This window comes from Poecilia formosa, unplaced genomic scaffold (genome assembly GCF_000485575.1).
Source record: "Poecilia formosa unplaced genomic scaffold, Poecilia_formosa-5.1.2 Scaffold140, whole genome shotgun sequence".
Taxonomy (NCBI): Eukaryota; Metazoa; Chordata; class Actinopteri; order Cyprinodontiformes; family Poeciliidae; genus Poecilia; species Poecilia formosa.
This window is the reverse complement of record NW_006800079.1, coordinates 733,397-755,444: the sequence shown is the minus strand read 5'-3', so window position 1 is coordinate 755,444 and position 22,048 is coordinate 733,397. Positions and strand designations below refer to the sequence as shown.

The 22,048-nt window shown below is 38.4% G+C and overlaps 1 protein-coding gene across 3 annotated transcripts in view; it reads right to left on the bottom strand.

The window, feature by feature from the left end:
* Positions 1 to 864: 864 nt before the first annotated feature.
* myo1b (myosin IB) overlaps positions 865 to 22,048 on the bottom strand; it is a 65,678-nt gene continuing 44,494 nt past the window's right edge. The window contains exons 10-32 of one of the 3 annotated variants that reach the window (XM_007562697.2): positions 21,247 to 21,394; positions 20,536 to 20,654; positions 19,771 to 19,857; positions 19,637 to 19,702; positions 17,100 to 17,204; positions 15,521 to 15,583; positions 15,130 to 15,330; positions 14,754 to 14,980; positions 14,453 to 14,653; positions 12,500 to 12,593; positions 10,663 to 10,812; positions 10,510 to 10,578; positions 10,344 to 10,430; positions 9,904 to 9,990; positions 7,217 to 7,303; positions 6,472 to 6,558; positions 4,063 to 4,137; positions 3,838 to 3,972; positions 3,509 to 3,615; positions 3,247 to 3,379; positions 2,155 to 2,307; positions 1,895 to 2,025; positions 865 to 1,801 (exon numbers count right to left, since the gene is read on the bottom strand). In XM_007562697.2, coding sequence (XP_007562759.1) covers positions 1,669 to 1,801; positions 1,895 to 2,025; positions 2,155 to 2,307; positions 3,247 to 3,379; positions 3,509 to 3,615; positions 3,838 to 3,972; positions 4,063 to 4,137; positions 6,472 to 6,558; positions 7,217 to 7,303; positions 9,904 to 9,990; positions 10,344 to 10,430; positions 10,510 to 10,578; positions 10,663 to 10,812; positions 12,500 to 12,593; positions 14,453 to 14,653; positions 14,754 to 14,980; positions 15,130 to 15,330; positions 15,521 to 15,583; positions 17,100 to 17,204; positions 19,637 to 19,702; positions 19,771 to 19,857; positions 20,536 to 20,654; positions 21,247 to 21,394 — 2,745 coding nt within the window. In that variant the 3' untranslated portion in view covers positions 865 to 1,668. The remainder of the gene's footprint in view (positions 1,802 to 1,894; positions 2,026 to 2,154; positions 2,308 to 3,246; positions 3,380 to 3,508; positions 3,616 to 3,837; positions 3,973 to 4,062; positions 4,138 to 6,471; positions 6,559 to 7,216; positions 7,304 to 9,903; positions 9,991 to 10,343; positions 10,431 to 10,509; positions 10,579 to 10,662; positions 10,813 to 12,499; positions 12,594 to 14,452; positions 14,654 to 14,753; positions 14,981 to 15,129; positions 15,331 to 15,520; positions 15,584 to 17,099; positions 17,205 to 19,636; positions 19,703 to 19,770; positions 19,858 to 20,535; positions 20,655 to 21,246; positions 21,395 to 22,048) is intronic. The other 2 variants (XM_007562699.2, XM_007562700.2) reach the window with 2 other exon arrangements.

The following is a 22,048-nucleotide window of genomic DNA, read 5'->3' as shown; positions in this document are numbered from 1 at the left end:
GGTTTTTGTGAAGCATGCTGGTATATTCACACAAGAAACCTATGCTGGAGGTGGCACACCACCATTTATCCTCACATGTGAAACAGACCGAGAATGGCACAAAGAGGTTCTGATCAGTATTTGTCAGTTACAAGATTAAAGTAGTGTGAAGAGCTAAATTAGTGGTGTAGGTAAATGCTTTCCATTTCTTTTTACATTTAGGTTCATACCAAGACCAGAAGCATTTCATGCTGCATTCTCAGTATGCATTCACACAGGAATCTCACTGCTGTTGCACCACCTTCGTGACTCACTTTCTGAGCAAGTAATCCTCAGTTTTTGGGTAAATAAGGCAATGAAATGTTACAATGGTTTAACTCAGTTAGTATAGACCACTGTAAGGTTTTAGTTTGTATTGGTATGCTTTTGTCTGTGTCCCTCTGAGGATAACCAGTCGACTCAGCCTCCAGTTCCAACTAATCTGGGCTTTTATCAAATAAAGTTGCAAAGAATTTACTATAGATACAATATTAACTGCATATAGCCTTTTAACAGAACCTCTCAAATTAACATTTGGTCTGTTCCCCTTGTCATGTAAAGTGAAGGGCAAAGTGGTTCAAACACTACAATAAAGCTGTAGAAGCTAAAATATTCACACCAGTAATGCATATGAAAATAAGGAATCTAAACTGTGTGTCCATGTTATGGCTACAGCCTATAAAGCCTATGTACAGCTTATGGCACAGGAAAGTCAACTTCCAGAAACAATATTGCACACAACATTAGAACTGATTTCAATGGTCAGAATTTGAGGTGGAAAAAGTAATTTTGGGGAAAAAGGTTGGGTCCAAACTGATCTAATGTCTCATCTCCAAGCAACATGAACACAGTTTACAATTACTGAATAGATGGAATAATGATTAATCAGCTTTACTAGAAAGAGGAAATGCAAGTGATCATGTGTAGTGCAATCAAAAAGAAATTATTTAATTTCATTTTTGGCATCAATATAAATAGGATCGTCACTCGCATGGTACTGTGTTTACACCTGTTTAATGGCACGTAAGAATGAATACAAAGTGTTTTACAATTATTTAGCAAATTATATCTTACTTTTACACAACTGCCCACTGTGCTGTAATCCAAGAAAATAAGAAAACAACATACAATCAATGTAGTTTTCAGGCCAGACCCTCTGGTACAAAGGGGAAAGCAAGTGGAGTATTCAGGTGTGTCAAAGAACTAAATGCGACAGACTTGTGCCCAAATCCTGCATCATAGCTCATCTCAAATTTTTAAGCCATCTTTCTTACCAGCGTCAGAGCAGCTTAAAAGCAGACGAGTTTGAACCGTTGGAGATCTTCTTTAAGTTCTTTTGACATTTTCTCTGAAAACTAGTTTACCATGGAGGCAGCGACATTGCCACGGGTATACAAAAAGTCGGTTGTGCTCTGGCATCAGCTCTTTACACCAAAATTTCTGTGGCATGCAACTCTTTAGTTTGAGCTTTCTCTGCCAAAAAAAAATTGTGGCCCATTATTTCAGCTATAGCGGTGCCATGACAAAAAAAATCAGATAAAGAACACAACAAGAAGCCAAATGACAGCATGTGTTTGGGCTCAGGGTTGGCACAGGGGTGGTGATTGTCAAGTCCAGAACGTCTGAGTTGGCCGACAGGTCCTCTCCTCTTTAAGACGACGCGGGCACGGACACCTCCAGCAGGCGGTTGTTTTTGCGTTTGCATGATACGCTGTTGCCGTTCTTGGGACTACCTTGGATGAATTTTACGCACACTTTGTCCTGTTTGAACTGCACCAGAAACCTGAAACACCAGAGAAGAAAGAGCAACAACTTATATCACCAAGAAGGAAGAGGCAACCCGCTGGCCTCGATATAAGTCAAAGACTCTGCATACTCGTCTGAGATGTCAATGTTGAGCTTTTCTCTGTCTGCAGCCATGGAGCCGATGCGGTGCAGTTTGGTTATGATTTCAATCAGGTGATCACTGCTGAGCAAGAAGTCACCTTTGACAGCAGAAGCTGAGCCCTGTTGGGAGCAACACAGTCTTTAAAACTATTTTTCTTCATATTTTTGAAAAAGATTTTATGGTCACACAAAAAACCTGAAAAAAAGTTGATCATCTATCGCTACATATCAAAACAACGTTCTCCTCACCTCTTTGAGTTTGAGAGCAAAGAAGCCATCAGTTTGCGTGCTCGTTGACACACTCGCAAGGTCTGTAAGAGGGACGTTGGCTTTCAGCTGCCCAGTTTTCTGATCAGCCAGAACAACGTTCTTCTTAGTCAACAGAAAGAGTCGAGATGACCCCTGCAAGCACAGAAACACTGGTGTCATCCTGCAGTCAGTCCAACATAAAATACAATATATCAGACTTTAAGACGCAACTTTTTAAATGGAAGCAGAAAAATTTTAATGAAAGCACTGGGTGAAACGCTTTACAAATGTATTCATGCCTGTTGAACTCTCACTACAATCACACCCCGACATGTATTCCATTAGGTTTTTATGCAAGATGTTTAAAAAGAAATATTTTAGAAATCAAGAAATGCGGATTGCCACAGGAGAGAGGACATAAACTGGGAAGTAGGTGCCGTGTTCTGCAGAGATCAAAATTAAGACTTAGACCGCACCCAACTCTGAACGCCACAAAAGTGACCTGTACGTACTCGACCAGGAAACAGAAATTTCCTCATTTATCTGATGTGAAGACAAAAGTTCCTTCAGGCAAACAAGAGCTGAACCCCGAGGAAGTCCTCATAGGTCTGTCCCACTGCACCTTTTATCAGAATTGTAAGCCTACCCGCTTCACATTTTCTGTCCAAACACCTCAAAAGAACAAAATGTTATTTTGTTAGTGTCAGAGATACAATGTGATGTTTAAGATCACAAAAATAGTTTGTGTCAGGGTTCAGACCTAAAGCCATTTGAAAATCTGTGGTGTGAGCTGAAAAAGAAAAATGCTGCTCGGACTTTCCAGACTGAACCTAAACTATTTTGCAAAGAAAAATGTCCAAATGAGTTGGTAGACGTTCAAAATTGGTAGAAATGTTCCAAAACCTGGAGCTGTAGTTGCAGCAAAATATGGTTCTGGTACTGATCATCTAATGCTGAATACAAATGCACCCCACATGTCAGATATTCATTTGTAAAAAGCTTTATGTTGATTGGTCGCATATAACAAGTACAATGGTGTCAGCTGTAGTGTTGATAATGTAAAAATACTTTTCCAAAAGCACTTTTTCCTACCTTTCCATTGGCCCTGTTTATCTTGTTGACCACGTCGGCCAGCAGAATCTTTTCGTCTACGGCGCTGCTGAGTTTTTGATATTTTGGATTCTTGCTGATCTCCAGGTAGTCTCCTTTGAAAGGCTGTCTCACACTGAGAAAAAAAGATGCAGTCAAAGACATTTGTATAATGTGAAATATAAGATGTATGAAGGCTCAATCTGGCATAAAATTAAAATCGACACCATGGGCATTGCTTTGGAGAGTAGTGAATACAAGATACCTGCTTGGGTAGAGAGCCTTTTTATCTTTAAAGAGCTCGCTTGCCTCCAGCTTCTCCTCATACACCGCCTTTTTCTCCTCTGTGAATTGGCTCCTGTATTTCTTGCACTGTTTGCATCACAAGTCAAAATAAAGAATAACTGCCAGGAAACACTAGTTTTTGTATGAATCATCATTGTACTTTGATCTGCTGCCTACATCTTATAGAACGTAACTGAAAAACTCAGAAATGCTGACTTTATTCTGGTACACACTTGTCTGGCAGTTTTACAGTAGACAGCAATCACTCTGACAGTGTAAAGCAAGCCTGACTGAATGCGACAGACAAACCCTCCAGAGATGGAAAATCCTCCGAAGCTCAGCATGGACTCCATCCAGGAACGAGTAAGGCCTGGCAGGCCAGGTCTTGTCTATCGGGGACATGGAGGGCAGTTTGCTCTTCAATCCGAGGAAGTATTTTTGCATCTAGTAATCCAAAACGACCCAAAAAGTGTTCAGTTTCAACATTAACATGGACCCATTCACAAAACATCACATTTCTTAAGCCAGACTTACAATCCTCTGGATGGTGAAGTTATAGATCTTCTTGCCTGCGTTTGCCCTGAAGAATTTTCTGTATTCTCTGCGGACCTTTGAGAGCACAATCATAAAAACACTGAATCAATTCCAAGTTTACTCTGTTGACTCGTTATACAGTGGGACAGGAAAGCAGCACACTGAAAGAGGAGCAACAGCACAACAAAAACTGCACACACACAAAAAAAGGCGTTTTTGTTAGTTACAAACGACAAAAAAACAAAACCCAGTCTGTTGGAAATGATCCCAAATACAATAATGTCCTCAAATGAGTGAAGGGGCCATCATTGTTATGACAAACTTCATGCTTTCCTTAATGGGACAAAGCAAATTATAACAGGTGATTATCCAGGCTCCTGTTGCTTAATTAAAAAACAACATTTAAAACATGAACATCGTAAACATGGATTGTTTCACTCCAAAAAGTAAACATCACACAGACAAGAAAAAACAAAACAAAAAAAAAAAAACAGGAGACACTCCTACAGTGAAGAAGAAGCAGAACAAACGGTGTTGGAGCCACAAATGGTGCTGCTTTAGGGGTCAGTAATGGAAGACAGGGAAAAGTTAGATAAAATGAGTAGACTTTTGCACACTGTTGCTTTAAAAAAAACACAAACAAAAAAGGCTGAACAATTTTCTATTCTCTGTATTCAGAGACTCCATATTTAAAGTGGGCGTTAAACTTTTACATCAGCTGTTGTAAATTACTTACATTGTGTTAAAGGACAACGCCTACAGTTGATAAGAGGGATCATAACTAAACTGTCGTTGCAAACCAAACTGATAATTCAGTTTCAGTTTTTATGCATCTGCACGACCTTGGAAGTTAAACCATTACATAATCTCACACTGAGAAATATGGAAAAATCCAACCTTCAATTCAACATTTAGTGGTGGCTCAAATACCGGCAACTGCTTAAAAACAATTTTGGAATATGTGATCAGTTTCTACAACTTTCTAAATTACAAAGAAATGATTCATGATTCCCATTTCCAAGATGGGGTTCTGGAACCAGTGGCTCTTTTGTGGCTTGAGGTGAATTTTGTTGAGCTAGACAGAAGGCAAAAACTAATGATTTGAAGAAGGTGCTGACCCCTGCTGCATCATGCAGCTTTGACTTGGTACTCAGGCCTTCTAGCCACTGACCACTAGGCTGGAAAACAAGTTTATCTTGCCACCACCCACATTATTCAGAATGGTAACTGAAGCAAAAAAAGTAAAACGGATCTCAAAAGCTCACTGAGAACTGCAGCAAAATGAAGCCTCCTGATGTCATGTTTCCATTTTCATTAGAAACGACCTAAATGCCAAAGAGGACTTTGGGATGCCAAGAAAAGATGGCATGTCCTTTCATAACAAAAGCAAACATGTCACATTTGATAAGTTTTGCTTATGCTTTGGTCAGATGAGAAAAAGATTGAGTTTTCAGAAAAAAAAAGAAAAAGAAAACAAAGCACCTTATTGATTTTTATTTAGAGTGGAGGATCTGTGATGCTGAGGACCCATTTTTCCCCCCACAGGTCCTGGAAAACCTTTTGGAGTGCATTGCTACAAGAAATCTTTAGAATAATTGGGTATGTTAAGTTGAAATCCAACAGTCTGCTAGTTAGCTGAAAATGGGCACTTTACTTCAGTCTTCTAGCAGGAACCTTCATCCGTGGACTCATCTCATCGGCTCATGCCAATGATTACAGAAGATTCAAGGCGATCTACAGTCGAAGCGCCAGTGTCCTGCATGTTTTATGACAGTGGTTTATTATGAGGCCTAAGCAGAATCTGACAACTTAATTAGGTGGCAACATGTCCATTAATTTAACTGTGGAACAGGGATACAGCTGAAACATGCAACACACCAGTTCTTGGAGGCTGAAGTTGCACACCCCTAATCGAGAAAGACTAAAGATTGGTTAAGAGCTCCATCTCTCTGCTCTATCCTTGCTTAATGTTATACTCTGAAAAAGGTGCTGTCCTATTAGCAAAATGGAATCATATAAAGGGTTACGAGCGACTAAAATTAAAACTTTGTTCAAACGGTTGGATTTCTCAATTTTCTTTAGTATGAGTTTGTAACCTTTCCAAGTTATTTTTTGCCAGAAGTAATTTTTTTTGCCAAAATTACTTGGAAAAAATTGACTTGGGCAATTACTGTAGGAAGCTGACGTAATGCTTCTGCAGTTTCAAACTTTAACAGGGACGGCAATGACAATGGAAGGTGCCGTATACGCTTTCTGAACTTCGTAAAGGAAAACAGAAGATATTTGCAACAGAGAGCAGAGGCTGCCTTTCTGAGGACTAAAAGTGATGAAAAGGTTGATGGGGGACAGTGATGGGGAGCAGATGGCACACAGGGTGATGGTTGCTACGCCGTGGGGGCTGGTGGGTACCTTCAGTCCCTGCCAGTAGGCCCAAATCACAGCGACGGCATGCTTGCGCCTGGCTTCCTCCTTCAGCCTCCTGAGCTCCCTGCGAGCCTGTTTGGGTGTGGGCGGGGGAAGAAAGAGCAGTGGAAGATGAGAGGATGAAGGGGTGAAAACCGTTCTGCTTGGAGTCGACCACTTTCAAGACGTGCACACACACTGCACTTAAGCGCTGGCTGCAACGTTATTGCTATAATGCTCCAGCATCTACACATGAATAATAAAGTGTTTGGATGGTTATCTTGAAGAGCATCTGTGAGGTGAAAGAAGCGTTTTTAGTTGCACTGCAGGTTGATGATGCAGGAGAGTCAATTCAGATGGGATGCAATCCATCCAAAAGATGCTGAGAACGCTTTCGATGCAAAGACTAAACATGCAGTAGCTACACAGAAAGAGGAAGTCATGCAGAGTGAGCAAGAAGCATGCAGTTGTCAAGGATGGACCTATGAAGATGATGCAACAAACCAAAACTAAATCTATGTATCCAGGATGTGTTGGATGTAGATTTTAAACACAGACTACCATAAAGGACTTGGTCATATTTGGAAGATCCACTTACAACCTCAGCACCTTCTGAGCCATACGACGCGTAACAAAATGCTTTACATCACTGAGAAATGCTTAGAATGACTTTTTTTTAATAAAGATGTGGGAGTGGGGTTGATGGAGGCGATAAGTCAAAAAGTCACGGCAAGTCAACATTCCCAAATACCTTGGTGCCCTGCCAGCCGGCCCAAATGACCGACACGGCATGTTTATTCCTCGCCTCCTCCTTCAGCTGACGTAGCTCTCTCCGGGCCTAATGAAAAGCGGTGGCAGTTGCAGATGAGCGTTATTGCTTTACTCAGTGACAGGCAAAACCGCAACTGTCCGAGGAGAGCAGGTGTGACAGGTAACAATGAGGAAACTGACAACATGAGTCACTCGAGGGAAACCTTAATATGTGGCGATTATGGTCGATTGAGTTAAAGTGAAATAAAAAAAATAAATAAAATCGATGAAACCGCTGAGGTGGAATAACAGATTAGCTATAGTGTGATAACTCTTTCCAGTAATTTACCTGTGTATTTGATGAACAAAGTTCACATTGTAAAGCAGAGCTTACATCTGGTTCAATGATTACAACCTTTAACTTACCTAGGCAATATGAACCTAAATATTTAAAGTTTCATCTATTGTGTTACATTTAATATAAAAGTAGAAGGTGATTAGATGGTACTCAGCTTTGGTCTGTACCATTCAATCTCCATTCTTGACAAATTTAGAGATCGAGACTTCAAAAGCTAAGGTCAGTGATAGTTTACAGTGGGTAATGGAATACAATTTAACAGCCTATTTTAATTTGCATTTATCTCCACCTGTTTCTGAGAAGCAGAACAGAGAAAACTTTCTGCAATAAAGACTTGAAAATCAATTTAGTGGATCTTTAACTCAACACTTTGCTCACATCTGTGCATCTATCAAAATGTGAGACATCTAAGCTCAAATATTTGGTAGCAGTACAGACAAAATAAAAATAAATCATGCATTGTTTTACACTTAATGTACATAATGCAACAGTATCGTTTCTACTCAATGTCATCTCATAACAACCCAAGCTTAGTCAGAAATGAACAGAAGGTAAATGTGTGCAAATAAATCTCAACTAAAGGGTAAAAATGTGGAAGCTGTTCAATATTAATCGTCAGTATGTTAAGCTTGTAATCCCAATTTTATTTAATTTTTTTTAACAGACATTACAATAAGGGTGAAATTTCCTCTTTTCGGAAATGCGTTACAAGAGCTGCAGAACAAGTGTTGGGTTTTTATTAGCAACTTTTAAAAAAGTACACATGAATAATTCGCTTGAGGGAATAAGTGCTAAAGTAAATGTGGTAACCCCTGTTGTTCAAATGGCTTGAAAGTTATTTAAAAAAAATGTTATGACGAGAAATCCTTTATTCAGAATTTGGTGACCAATTTTACAGTCTCAAGTTTTTATACTGGCATCAACTTGCCAATACAGATTTCAATCTGTTCCAGTTTCTCTCAGAGATCAGCACATAAGCTGTTATACGATTATAGGAACCATTTCAAAACAATAAGGAATTGTTTTAACATCTTGCATATTCAGTTAGTGCAGGTAGCATACCCATATCCTTAAAGTACATCTTTCCTTTAACTCAGATTCCCAAAAGGCTTCCAACATTTTCAAATCCAGAAAGATAAACAGGAGGTTGAAACTCCAAAAGACTAAAACAGAAAAGCGTATTTCACACTCTAGGTGCCAGAATGAACTACAGATGTGTCCTGACATGTTGCAGAAAATAAAGCTTCCTTTCAAATGGCTTCAGATATTTCTGTGTGTCCATTGGCAGAAGCAACGATGACATTTCCTGAGTAACGGCATCAACACTAAAGAACATTAATGCAATATGTGTTGCAAGAGCACTGTGTTCCTCTGAGAAAAAAAATACTGAATTTTTATGCCTCTGACCAGCCAATAGTTTTGGACCAATCTCGCCAAGAATCTGGCAATTCCAGTGATCACCGATCAGAGATGCATTGTTGTTAGAGATGCGTTTCTTGACGCATCTCTAACAACCAGCAAGTAGATCCCAAATGATACTGTCCAATATAATAAAGTCTGATGGGATATGTTCCGTTTCTACACTCCATTCTCACTAAATAAATGAATATGCATCCATGTTCAGTCTTGAATGTTTATTCATATTAGAAACTAGTGCCTCCAATAATTTGCGTTTTATTTTACCAAAATATTAGAAACTTTTACTATATTAAGAAAAGGGAACAAGCAGGTAAATTAATATCACACAGAACCACAGTGGTGTCTCTACAGACTTGGCCTGCAATTCAGATTTTCTTTTACCTTCTAAAGAATTTGAGCATTTTATGAAAAGAAAAATACAACAAAGACCCAACACTCCCGAGTATCTTAATCAGACATGATTGGGAGTGTCTAGAAACTAAGTAGACCAACTGCTGTAGCTGAGAAAAGGCAACATTCTCACAGAGATTTGTAAGGTGATGAAGCGACACTGTGCCAAAAATCCCTCAAACCCAAATGTTTAGATAGATTATCTGGAAAAAATGAATTCTTTCTTTGAGCTTTAAAAAGCAGAATAGCATTTGAGTAAAGTAGAGTGGAAATGCTTATTAGAATAAAGTCATAAGCAAAACATGAAAGCAATAAATAGAGATTTAAAGTTTAGTTTTCTACTACAAATGTAACTAGAGTACCTGTAAAAGCACCAACATAAAAAGGCAGAGCTCATTGCCATTACATTCATTTAGCAGTAGGTCTATGGCACTATGCGCTTTTATAGTCAGAATGGGATGAGACATTGTAAACAGTGACAAGACAGCTGGGACAACAACACTACAGCTAGGTGGAAATACCTTGGTTCCCTGCCAGTATGCCCAAATTACTGTCACAGCGTGTTTATTCCGTACTTCTTGTTTTAGACGCCTTAGCTCCATCCGAGCCTGGTGGGATGCGGTGGGCGTTAGGTAGGAACAGTTGAAGATGTGCAGAAGGATGAATCGAGAAGGGAAAGTTGAAAGGAGCAGAGGGGAAAAAGTAGATGTGCAATCATCAAAAGAAATAGCATTGCAGAGGAAAAACTGCAGCAACATAATCCAAGAAAGCTCACAGAATAGAATCTTAGAAAGACTGGTGACAAAATTGAGAAATGAAAATGTAAAAAAAAAACAAAACAAAAAAAACAAAAAAACAAAAAGGACCCTCAAGTGCTGAGCAAAAATCTTTTGGGCAAATATTAAAAAAACCACAAGAATGCGCTTTTCAATTCCTCTGTTCTTAAGAGCCTTTCCCGTACCTGTGTGCCATGCCAGAAGGCTGCAATGGTGGTCACAGCTTCTTCACATTTCTTCTGATACTTCAGCTCTCTCAGGAGCTTCCGAGCCTGGAAGAAATGCATTTCATGTTTCCTTATGATTTATTCATTACTCCAGATACAATAAAATTCACAGGAAGCCTCATACCTGCCACCCTCTGGTGTAGGACTGCACCATGGTGGTAGCATGCTTGATCTTCTGGTACTTCTTTTGTTGCTGTTGAATGGAAATGGAAACAATTTGAGTAACAAAGCTTTCAGGTATCGGTAGCCATAGCAGCAGTTTGGAAAGCAGTCTCACCGCGTATCGGCGGAACCATGATGCCACCACGACCTGGCTCTTTTTCAGCAGCAGGAAGTGGCTGCGACATTTCCAGCCCTTGTAGATTTTCTGAATGAGAGTTGCAAGGTCCTCCAGGCATTGCTTCCTCTTCTCCTCCAGGAAAAAGAGCTACATGGTGAGAAGGAAACAAAACATGCTGAACTCCACACACCATGAGGTCTGTCATCAAAAGCAGAATGTTCGCCCCGAAGAATTTTTTCTTACTTCATAAATGAAGTGTCAAAATTAATTTTTTGTTCAGGGATTCAAACTAATCCAGTTTGTTCAGATTAAAAAGACTACCTGGACTGTCTTTAAAATCTGTTTACAAAGCTATGTGATGCTGGGTGCATTTAGTGGAACCAAACTCTGGGAAATGCTTAAATTGCATTGTTTTAAAGGGTTTTTTTTTTATTTACTATTTTTATTTTTCAGTCTATACATTCCTGATCTTTTACTTTCCAGGGACATTTTTTCTGCTTCCTTAAATTACAAACATGACAACAAAAGGGAACGGTGATATGAATTTGAAATATTCACATATTTAGTTGCATTAAAGACACTGACAAAACGGGAAATAAGTACTTAAAAAGTTTTTGGTACTATTAAACAGTCAAAGCCTCAAATTAAACCTACACTTTACCAAATGGGCTACTCTACTACACCAGTTAAAAGTATCAGTGAAATAGTATAATATATATAAGACTTTGAATGAAATGCAGCACCTTTTTTTCCTCTTTTAAATATTCACATTTACCATTTCTCTTATGGAACCAACCATGGAGTTTGCAAATATCAATCAGGATTGAAAGGAAGAGTTTAAAAAAAAAGAAAGAAAAAAACTGAAAAAAAAAAAGATAAAAGTGCAACAAGTGACAACATGTAAAGTGTTGCTAGGAACTATGTGCTTTAGTCCGATAAACCCAAAACAGCTTTTGGGAAACGGAACACTCCAGTGTTGAGTGGAAGAAGAATGAATGTGTGGAAAAACATCTCGATTACTGTAAGCCTGGTGGAGGGCCTGTGAATTTCTCGACATTTTTGACTGAAAATGAGTCATTGTATCTTTCAGAAAGATGATTCAAGATGCAACAAAACTGTGATAGAAGACACTAAAGCAACCTTTTATGCCCATCTCGGTACCTGTCCTGAAAAGTAGTGACAGCAGTGGTACCACTATTTGAAAGACCAGAGATTTTGTAAGTTCTGAAGGTAAGAATTATTTACCTCACTTGAATCTATGCTAAAATGTAAAGATGTACATCTCTCCATTTCAGAATGCAACACTATCCTACAACGAAGATCTTCATGTATACCCTCCAATTCTGCAAGCGCCCCGTTTTATTCCATAATGTGAATCTCTTCTAAATTTACTCAGCATTTCCGATACCACTAATATCCAGAAACCGAGTTCAAAATCTGCTTCATTTTATATTTGACTTTAAAGCTCCAGATGTGTAGAGGGAATAAGTTTATCAGACCAAATGCAGTAACCAATTAGAGATTATGTTATTTCAAGCTCTGGGCTTTCTGCTAGCGGTGGAGAAAACCCATTCACATGACACAGGCCTAAACAATTGAGGCCTGGAAACACAGAGCAACTTATTTCCCATGTTAGATCGTTAAGTGAAAACATGTGTTTTCAGAGTGGTGGTTACATGCTAATTGCTAAAATGGGGGGCTCCGAGCGCAGCCCACCCTGTTTTCCAAACATCTTACTGTGAGAAAACAGGTTGAGAAAACTGGATTCAACATCAAGACTCTAAAACACTTAAAGAATTAAAATCTACAAGTAAGGCAAAAGCATGTTCTGTACCGTTCTTGGGTTTCTGATAAAGATCTTTGAGCGGCCGTAAGAGAACTCTTCAGCTGGAACCTGCAGGTCAGTCATCAGCACCTCCACTCCTTGCCTAGAGAAAACGGGGGAGGGGAAAAAAAAAAAAAAACATCACCAGAAGTGCATAGCAGACAGCCAAGCCAAACAACAAGGACTCTTAGAACCTTCTCTCACCAGTCATTAGCAGGTTAGAACCTCAAAAAATCTGATCAGTGCACACATTATAGGTGCCATCATACCAACTATATATCTTTGGCATAGAAGTGGTTTTTGTTGGAAGAAGACTCAGCGTTTATTAGATGCAAGGAAGCACTAAAGCTGAAGGAAGTCATGTCAGCAGAAAGTGTACTTTTCAGTCATGTCTGCTGTTCCTTCAGGCGTCTATAACCAAGAGCAGGACTTTGATGGGTGCTGGTCATTACCTAAACATTTTACACTTAGTCGTTTCATAGAACACTTAAAAAGGTGTCGATGTACCACTGAGGTCACTTCTCAGTTTGGAGATTTAACGTTGGGATTTATCTGCAATATGTTCTGCCTTTCTGTTTCCTGTCGGGATTTCTATAAATTTGTGGATTCCACATTAGGCTTTGAGACCTTTGCAATACATTAACATACCAAATAGGAAATTGACACATAACTCAACCTTGTGAGCTCAGCGTTTCTACTTCAAGGTGTCTTAACTTTGATACCTTACAAAAGGGGAACCCACATTGTGCCAACCTCAAAATATCCAAGTCAATTTACAGCATTAACACACAACGTAAACATCCCAATTTAAATGCATATTGAAAACAAAGTTTGTTGGATTTCAGCCAAAAGTATTTCTATTAAAAAGTTAATACTTCAAAACAGAATGCTACTGAGCTACGAGTGGCATGCAAAATGCCTTTGAAGTGTGCTAGAATAATTCAACTTTATAAAGGTCCATCAGCACAGCACAAATATCTTTTGATTGTAATATAGATCAATGGGTTTTTGCCAAATATTAATATACCCGTTTTCAGACTTAAAATGTTTAAATATACAATTTCTCGAAGCAAAAGACTTGGTAAAAAGCGGTGCATAAACATTTAGATTTTTTTTATTTTTAATTGAGATCTTTATGAATCGCCAAATTCCAGTTTCAGCAGCAGAACTGAGAGCTTTGCAGGGAATTAAAAACACAGTATGATTGATGGCCACCACTGCTTTTCTAAAAAAAAATCAAGGTAATGAATAAAACATTCACAGTTAGGATGTAAATTAATATAAACTTAAAAATAATCTGGCTGTATTACATTCATTATCCAAAAGCGGCAAGACATACAACCCCACGCCCCATTCCTGTAGATGATTAAATCCTTACTAAGTGCCTAAAGGTGACTTAAAAACAAGATTCGAGTGTATGGCACTGCAGATAGGAATCAGTGATTTAGCCAGCACAGTGGATGAAATGGGGAAGTCTGATGTAGGATGGAGGAGACAGATAAAGATGAAATGTCTCGACACGTTGCGGCTCAAAGGGGGAATACCGAACAATGAACATCTGGTATGTGACGTGACTACAGCTACTTTCTGTAATGCCAGGTTCATTTTTATGCAATCCATCATTAAAATTTCAAGTATTTTATTTCAGCAACGCAAACAATTAAATGACACTAGTGTATAGGTAATATTTTTAAACAAAAATCCTTCATCTTAAACTAAAAGTAGCTTCAAACTGTTAGGATCATCTAATCGTTTCATCTTTTGAACCTTATCAGAGTCTTTTCCCAGCAATCCTCCCACCTGGGAGCAGCTAAACACTTCAGCGTTGGCCACAAACATTCCCGCTGGGAGCCATCCCACATTCAGACACCTGAGAATATTTCCCAGTTGCAAGAACACATTTGAAGGGGTTTGCTTTGAAAACATTTCACTTTTCTGTCCTCATGATCTGCACCAGATTACCTGGCACGTCCCTTCCAATGCGGCCAGGTGTTTTTGCAGAGCATCTTGTAGCGCTCGAGGCAAGGCTCGTAGGCCTGACGGAAGGCGTATCCCGCTCTCCTGACACGGACGTTCTCCATCAGGCCGAGGTAGCGCGCCTGATGGCAGACCAGGGATCCGTTGAAGACGTGGGATGCTTTTTTGTCATTAGGCTTGATGCATCTGTAAATTAGACATTTATATTCAGCTTTAACCTCTCACAACAACCAGTCACTTTATTTTTTCCAGAATACACCCATGTCATTGAGAAGATTGAATGCACCGAATATAGTTTGGGTTCTTTGATTGCAGGTTGCTCATTAGTGTGCCAACAGATGCTTTGAACTGGAATCCAGCAGTTGGTGGTCGTTTAAGGTTGACTTTTGCAGGATTTCCCTCGGGGAAGAGCTGTTTGATGAGGCTGTGATTGGCCTTGTACATGGCCTGAGACAAGTCCCGGTAAAGCAAGTCGTTGTTCTTGTCAACAAAGCCTTCAACACGATACAACACCTTAATTTAAGAGAAAAAAAAAGAAAACGTAAAGATTTACTTTTTGTTATTGTGGCAAGACTGAGTTACACACCTTTAAACTTTCATTTGCAAAAAAAACATTTCTTCCTTTGTGTACTGGGCCAAAAGAGGGGAAGGGTCATCAGTACCTTGCCAGCGTAGTGCTGGATGCGGAAGCAGTTGTGTGGCAGACTGTGGTCGTTAAGGAATTTTGAATTCTTGCTCAGACGGCTTTCAAAGTGCTGGTGATCAGCGCAGATTGTGTTCAGCTTGTCCAAGAAGGTCTCGTCGGTAACTGTCCCGGGCCTCAGACACTCCTCGTCCAACATGGCCAGAATGCCGTTTTGGTTCTGACACAAAAAGAAGAGATGAAAGCATAGCTTAGAATTTGTTACAGAATTTTATTCTGGTCTATGAACTGGAAACTACGATCTCAAGCTCTTCAACAGAGTTCTGTTGGAGTTAATATGATTGTAATTATTCAGTGCCATTTTCTTTAGTACCAGATTTGCATCATCAAAAAATAGGAAGTTAACTTACATTTTCAATGAGGTCGCAGATGACGGCATTGTTGAAATACTCAATGTTTGTCCATTCAATGCCCTGTAACAAAGTACACAAGTCAAAAATAGGTATTTCATCTTTTTGTATCAGCAGTTTGATAAAACGGATATTCAGCTGATTATGACTTTGGTACTTGTCATAAACAGGCTGCCATTTATTTGGACCTTATGAGCACTGCAATCATCGATGTAGCTGCCTACATCAATGCTTTTGACATCTGATCCATAGGTATCCAGTAATATGGTGCTTGTAGCAAATGCTGATATACAATATCACAATGTTTTTTAATCTGGTTCAAAACAATCAGGACCCCTATTTATGAGACCATTGTGAATGTGTTTAATAATGTGACATTTGAACATTTTATATTATTCTTTCTCCAACCCTCATTGATCAAAATTACAAAGAACTGATGTGCAACTGCAAATTACGAGACCACAAGGCACTAGTTTAGACTGAATGATAATTGAGTGTGTGTGGGATGATATAAAAAGAAGAAATGTACTTGTCTTTAAAACACTGCAAAAAACAACCAGACCTTGTATTTATGCTTCTATAGCTCCCATAACCTCATCCAAAACTTTCTAATTGCACATTAATGCACTTTATATCAAGGTCACAATATGCCTCCAGCAGTATGCATTTGTAAGGCCTGATGAAATGAAATAAAAACAAAATACCTAATTAACTTCAGTCCATTTATGGAAAAAAAAATAGTTAAAGTTTAAATCTTCCGTTTCATTTAAAAACAGTCCTTGGTATTTAAATGTCTTTTCTCCAACTCTTATTTCCACACAAACAGAGATCAAAGACTCTGTTAAAGCACACTTTACACATTTCCTCTTCCAAAAACAGGCAGCTCACCTATGAAACATTTTTCTGCTTTCAAGTTAACACTTATTTATGAATCAGTAAACTGTACCAATGTGAATGATTGATAGTTTTAAAAAGGTGGATTCAAAGAAGGCATGGCTACATTTATGATTGGTAGTCCTTCTCTCTTTCCCTAGTGCTGTGGTATTTTCCCATGCAATACACTGGACACAAGCCAGTGGTGGAATATCATTGGTGGTGGCGCAAGTAGGGAAGGGGGCTGTGGGGTCACCGCTGTTGCACTCAAACTCAGAGCTCTGAAAACAAACAGAGCCTAAAGGTCCACATCGGGGAGTGTTTACTCTCAACAGAGTGAGGGATCATTTCCGTCCCTGTGAGTGCACAGAATGAAAATGTTGGTGGGTCAGAGATGGGACAGCAAACAAAAGCTAGAAATGTGTTCACTTTAAGGAAAAGAATGCGAGTTGAAGTGGGGCAGTAGGAGGGGTTAAATAGTTGAGTGAAATGACCAGGTAGAAGCAGTGCTTCAGGGGCCCGCCATAATGGACTGTCAACACAATGAACCGAGTGGCAACATGTTAAGAGATGCAGATGTGCAGCTGCAGGTGAAAGGAACAAAATGGATAAAGGCAGGTGTTGAAAGGTAAATTTTCCTGGAGTTTTTAAGCCTTGCATCCAACAGCTTGACACAAAACTTCGACAAGTGAAATTCACAGCTTACCTCTCTAATGTACTCCTCCTGCTCCTCACGCAGAGTCAGCTCGATGAAAATCTGCTGCAGCTTTTCATTGCAGTAATTGATGATGAACTGCTCAAAGCTGTTGTCCTGCAGGCAGGAAAACATGAGGGATGAGAAACTTAACCTCAAGTTACTTTAACATTAAAATCTAAAAGTAGGTTAAACAAAATTTGAGGTGCCTGAATGTTCTATAATACGGTTTGAAATATCTGAAGCTTCTTCAAGCTCTGTTCAGACCACTGCACAACAGAATCCATAATATAGGATGAATTGCACTGTTTTACTCATTTTATTTCCTTGCAAGATATTGCATTAGAAGCATTCTTTTTGTGTGTCCAATTCAGTATCTTTTCCTAGCTCCTTAGAAATATCTTAAAAAAATATTCAGTCAGTATGGGGAATTTGGAAACCTCACTGGTCAGAAAAATTAAAGCTGACAATTTAGATTGTAATATTAAAATGTGTCATCTACTACACATCCAATTTGTTTGGATCAGTGAGGCAGCACATGTCTTATTGCAGACTTTAAACCTCAGCACGTAATTCTAAAAATGGTTTCAACAATCCAGAGGCTTCAGGATGTACAACTGCAATCTTATCACCATAAAACCTATGACGAAGCAAATAGTTGATCTACCTGTAATATCTCAGCAATGATTATAAATCCTTATCATGGAAAATTCCTGTAAGACTTTGAAGACTTCTTTAAACATTGACTTGTCAGCAATTACTGAACAGCTGTTCCCCATTACACAAAGAACTCTGGTCAATTACGACAACTAAAAAATGAGTCATGCTTCTTCTAAGATACATTATTGAACACTGGTTAATATTTTCTAAACATAAAAATGCTGTTAGTTTTAGAGCAGGTTGAGCGGCAGAACTCAAGGTGAAGGACACGTTTTATTAGTGAAGAGGAAATGGGATACATTGCAACATGTAGTTAGTTTTGAATTTTTAAGATTCATAACTTATTACATTCTCTTGAATAACCCAAAGGTCACTGTCACCCCTGAAGAAAAAAAAAAAAAAAAGCACACAGGAAAACATTGTCTCCTGGAGTGGCAGCAGATCCCAGGCTGAAATATGTAGAAGAAACCTGTTCAGAACAACTCAGTGACAACTTTGAGGTTTTGTAAAATGCTGTGACAAATGTCTTGAGGAAGTAACTTTGGACTAAATGGCCTCATTTCAAGAAAGAGGCATTTCATTTAATTATTGCAAAACATTTACTCATTTGTTTTGGGCAAAGTGAGTTTTATCCTTTCTGAACAATCAGAACATCAGTTCTGTATTGCTATAAGAAGGATTTGAGAGTCTATAAAGACCATCTCTACTTTTTTTATTGAATTATTATAGAATAAATACAAACATTTTCTTTCAGCTTAGCCTGGATTTATTAGATACATTTGAAAAAAAAATACTATATTGGTCTGCTACACCAACTACATTTGTGACAAAAGATTTGTTATTTTGGTAGCACTTAGCATAATTTAGCATACAGCTAAGCATAGCCAACTGGTCTCTAATGTTAAATCTTGGCTCCCTTGTACAAGTGCCAAAAAGATTTTCTTTAACACAAAACTAGTCATTCAAATGTTTCTAAATGCAAGTCTAGATTTTATTACACTATTTATTTTGAACAGCTGCTAAATATTAGAGATTAGTCAAATTAAGCATTTAGCTATGTTAAACCAGACATTGAAGCACATAGATGACAAATATCAGAGGGAACTTTTAATGTAAATTTTGAGAGACAAATTAAAGCTAAAAGATAGGGGGAAAAAAAAACATTTTAGAGTTTATGCCTAATGAGTGCTTGTTGCACTAAAGTTCAGGTATTAAAATGGCTATGCATATGGGATTTTTCAAACGATGCAAAGGTTTCTTTTGCATCGTTTCAGCTATGTGGTACACTGTAGGCTACCGCACACCATGAGGAATTAAACAAGATGCTAAATTATGTCTAAAGGATCACAGCATGCACTCCGGCACAGCAAGCAGGCTGGCGTGGGTGTTACTTACTCCTTCCTGATGACCCAGACAAAACAACATTAAGAAGAGGGGAAGGACTTGAGAGTCAGTGAAATGAACAGGCAGTGATATTAAAACAAAATGACTTATGAAGAGCAGGCGACTAAAAATGCATTTAGCAAAAAACAAAAAAATAAAAAACTCATGTTTTACATGCACTGACATGCAGACCACGTGGAACCCCTTTGCCATGTGATACATTTAAAAGTGCATCTGTAACATGTACTTAAGCGATGAGAATTTCCCCTCCAAGTGCACTGAACAGTGTATTTACCACAAAAATTATTTCACCCAAGGGAGCAACAAAGCTGAACTAATCCAAGTGCATTTTTTATCTGCTCTCAGTTTTTGCAGATAAGATCCACACAGGTAGCAAAGCAGGCAAACAGCTTGAGGCGAAAACTCTTTTCTGTTTTTAGGTGGTCCGATTCTGTCATTCTGGGCTCAAGAAATAATCAGTTGGTTTGATCTGGCACACGTCTTACCTCAAATATTTCAAAGCCGTAGATGTCCAGTACACCCATCACCTTGTGGCGGGTTTTAGCTTGTGCCTGAAAGGACACCACAACGTCAGCATTGCACAGGAACTTTAACTTCTTTTAAGAGACATTTTACTTACTTTTATGCTTTCGTTAATTCTGGTCACCAGCCAGCTGAACAGACGGCTGTAGAGATTTTTGGCCAGAGCATCTCTGGCATAGTAAGCCTGTGAAAAAGATTGTAGTAGATGGAACATTAAATATTTCTCAAATAATTTGCCGTTTTCTTGTTCTTCTAAACATCAACTTTTATGCATGTTATATTTTTCAATATTTAACCCTTTAAGCGCCAGATACAGCAAATAGTCTTTTTGGAAGATGCAAAACAGAAACATGTAGGAAGGATAGAATACAGATTGCTTAGTTTATAAAGTCATATCAAAAAGAAAATGAATGAAAATTAAAATTTGCTCAATACCACCTGACCAAATTTTATGCTATTTAATACAAACCTACACACAAAAAAATTAAACAAATTTCTAGGGATACAACTTTTTGTTTATTTATTTTTTTTATTTTAATGTCCCAGACTTATTGGTTAATTATTTATCTGCTCCACATCTTGAATTGAAATGTCTATGCCAGCAGTCCCCATGTAATGTGACAAAACCCTAACCTCTGAAACATGACCTAGATTTTCATTTCCAGAAGGAACAGCGCTTATTTATTATGTAAAGGTTTTCATGTGGCATTGACATGGATCGGCGTTGGCAGCCAAAGGAAAAGCAAGTCAAGGGGAAGAAATGACCCTTTATTTTTCTGCAGACTGTGGGGGAATGAGAGAACAAAAAAGACAGAAATAATTGTTTTAACTGGTTTAAAATAAAGTTAAGAGAAACTCTGACCTGAGCAACATTCAGAGTGGTGGAAACTTTTTCCATCTTGGCCTCAACTGTTCGGTAGCTGAAGGCCCTCTCCAGTACCGACTGCTCGGTTCCCAACAGCTCACACATCTCCTTCAAATCTACAAAGAAAAAAATACATTTTTCAAGTTTATTACCTCAACGATGAGAAGCTTTACATGCTATAGAAAGGATTTTGGACATCCTGAAATATAAAATAATACTAGAGGGGAAAGATGGTGCAACAAATCAGAAGTATACTTAACATGAACAATAGTGACAGAAACAAAGGACTACAGGAAGTCAGTTTATATGATGTGCTGTCTAGTTTGGAGTGCTCTCAAGACTTGACAAACTGCCAATGAACAGCAGCAACGAATCATGACGCCATGTGGAAAATATGTAAATTAAATATTTGCCTTAAGAAAACAACTGTTTGAATGATAACATGCAGGTCTTGTGACAGAAATCATAAAACATATTTGGTTAGCAGACTAACTGGGGACACTAAAGCAGCCAAAAAAGGGGCAGTAGCTTTAGAAAAGGTCATTTCTAGGTCAAAAGCTAGGAATATTGTTTACAACACAGAAATTGAGGACATTTTGTAGCTAGGCTACAAGCAAATACGGGTAATTCTAGCTCCAGCTGCTATGGAATTTGATTAAAAAAAAAGGCAAAAATAAATAAAGAAATTAAGGACGGGATCAAACTTACCATTTTTGTCTTTGATGCGACTCTCATCCATGCCATTGCAACGCGATTCTGGCTTGAATTCAATGTTGCCAAGCTTTAGAACAGCAGCTACAAGCTCCAGCACCGACTGCATTTCATCTTCCATAAAGCCAACAATCTGCATGGCATTCTGTGGATGAAGAAAAGTAAATAAAGGGTTAGAGATGGCAATGATCTGGTCCATCTCTATATTGTGCCTCCCTACATGTTCCTGCAAATATGGCTTAAAGGTCTTACACTTTTACTTCGCTCTTCAAAATAGATTCAGAAGTCTGGATTTATTTTATTTTTCCCACGTTTTGTTACCAGTCTCTCTGACGGCAATGTCGTTTTAAAAGCAGGATGTTGTCTAAACAGGTGACTTTAGGTGGCGATGCCGTGAGATAGCTAGGCAAATTTAACAGCTGATACTTTTGCTACTCAAATGGATGAGAGAAACAAAGACGCAACATTGTCCAGTAAACGCATGAAAACTACAAAGTTTAAATGTTTATTACTGTATATCAAAATCTAACAAGCCAACATTCAATATGCCATTTTAGCAGAAAAATAGTCTTCCATTTTTGATAGAAAATTATATTGTGGTATTTTTCTATTCGGGAAATGACTGGTCCTGCATAGTTCATTGGAAAAGGCTTTAAACCAGAAATACAAAATAATCAAAATTAAATCAATCCATCAATTAACTTTTGCCTGTTCATAAAATGCTTCAGTATGGATCACTCTCTCTCCCCCAGTTTTAAGGTCAATCTTTAGATTTTTTTGCATTTTTAATTCAGCAGTT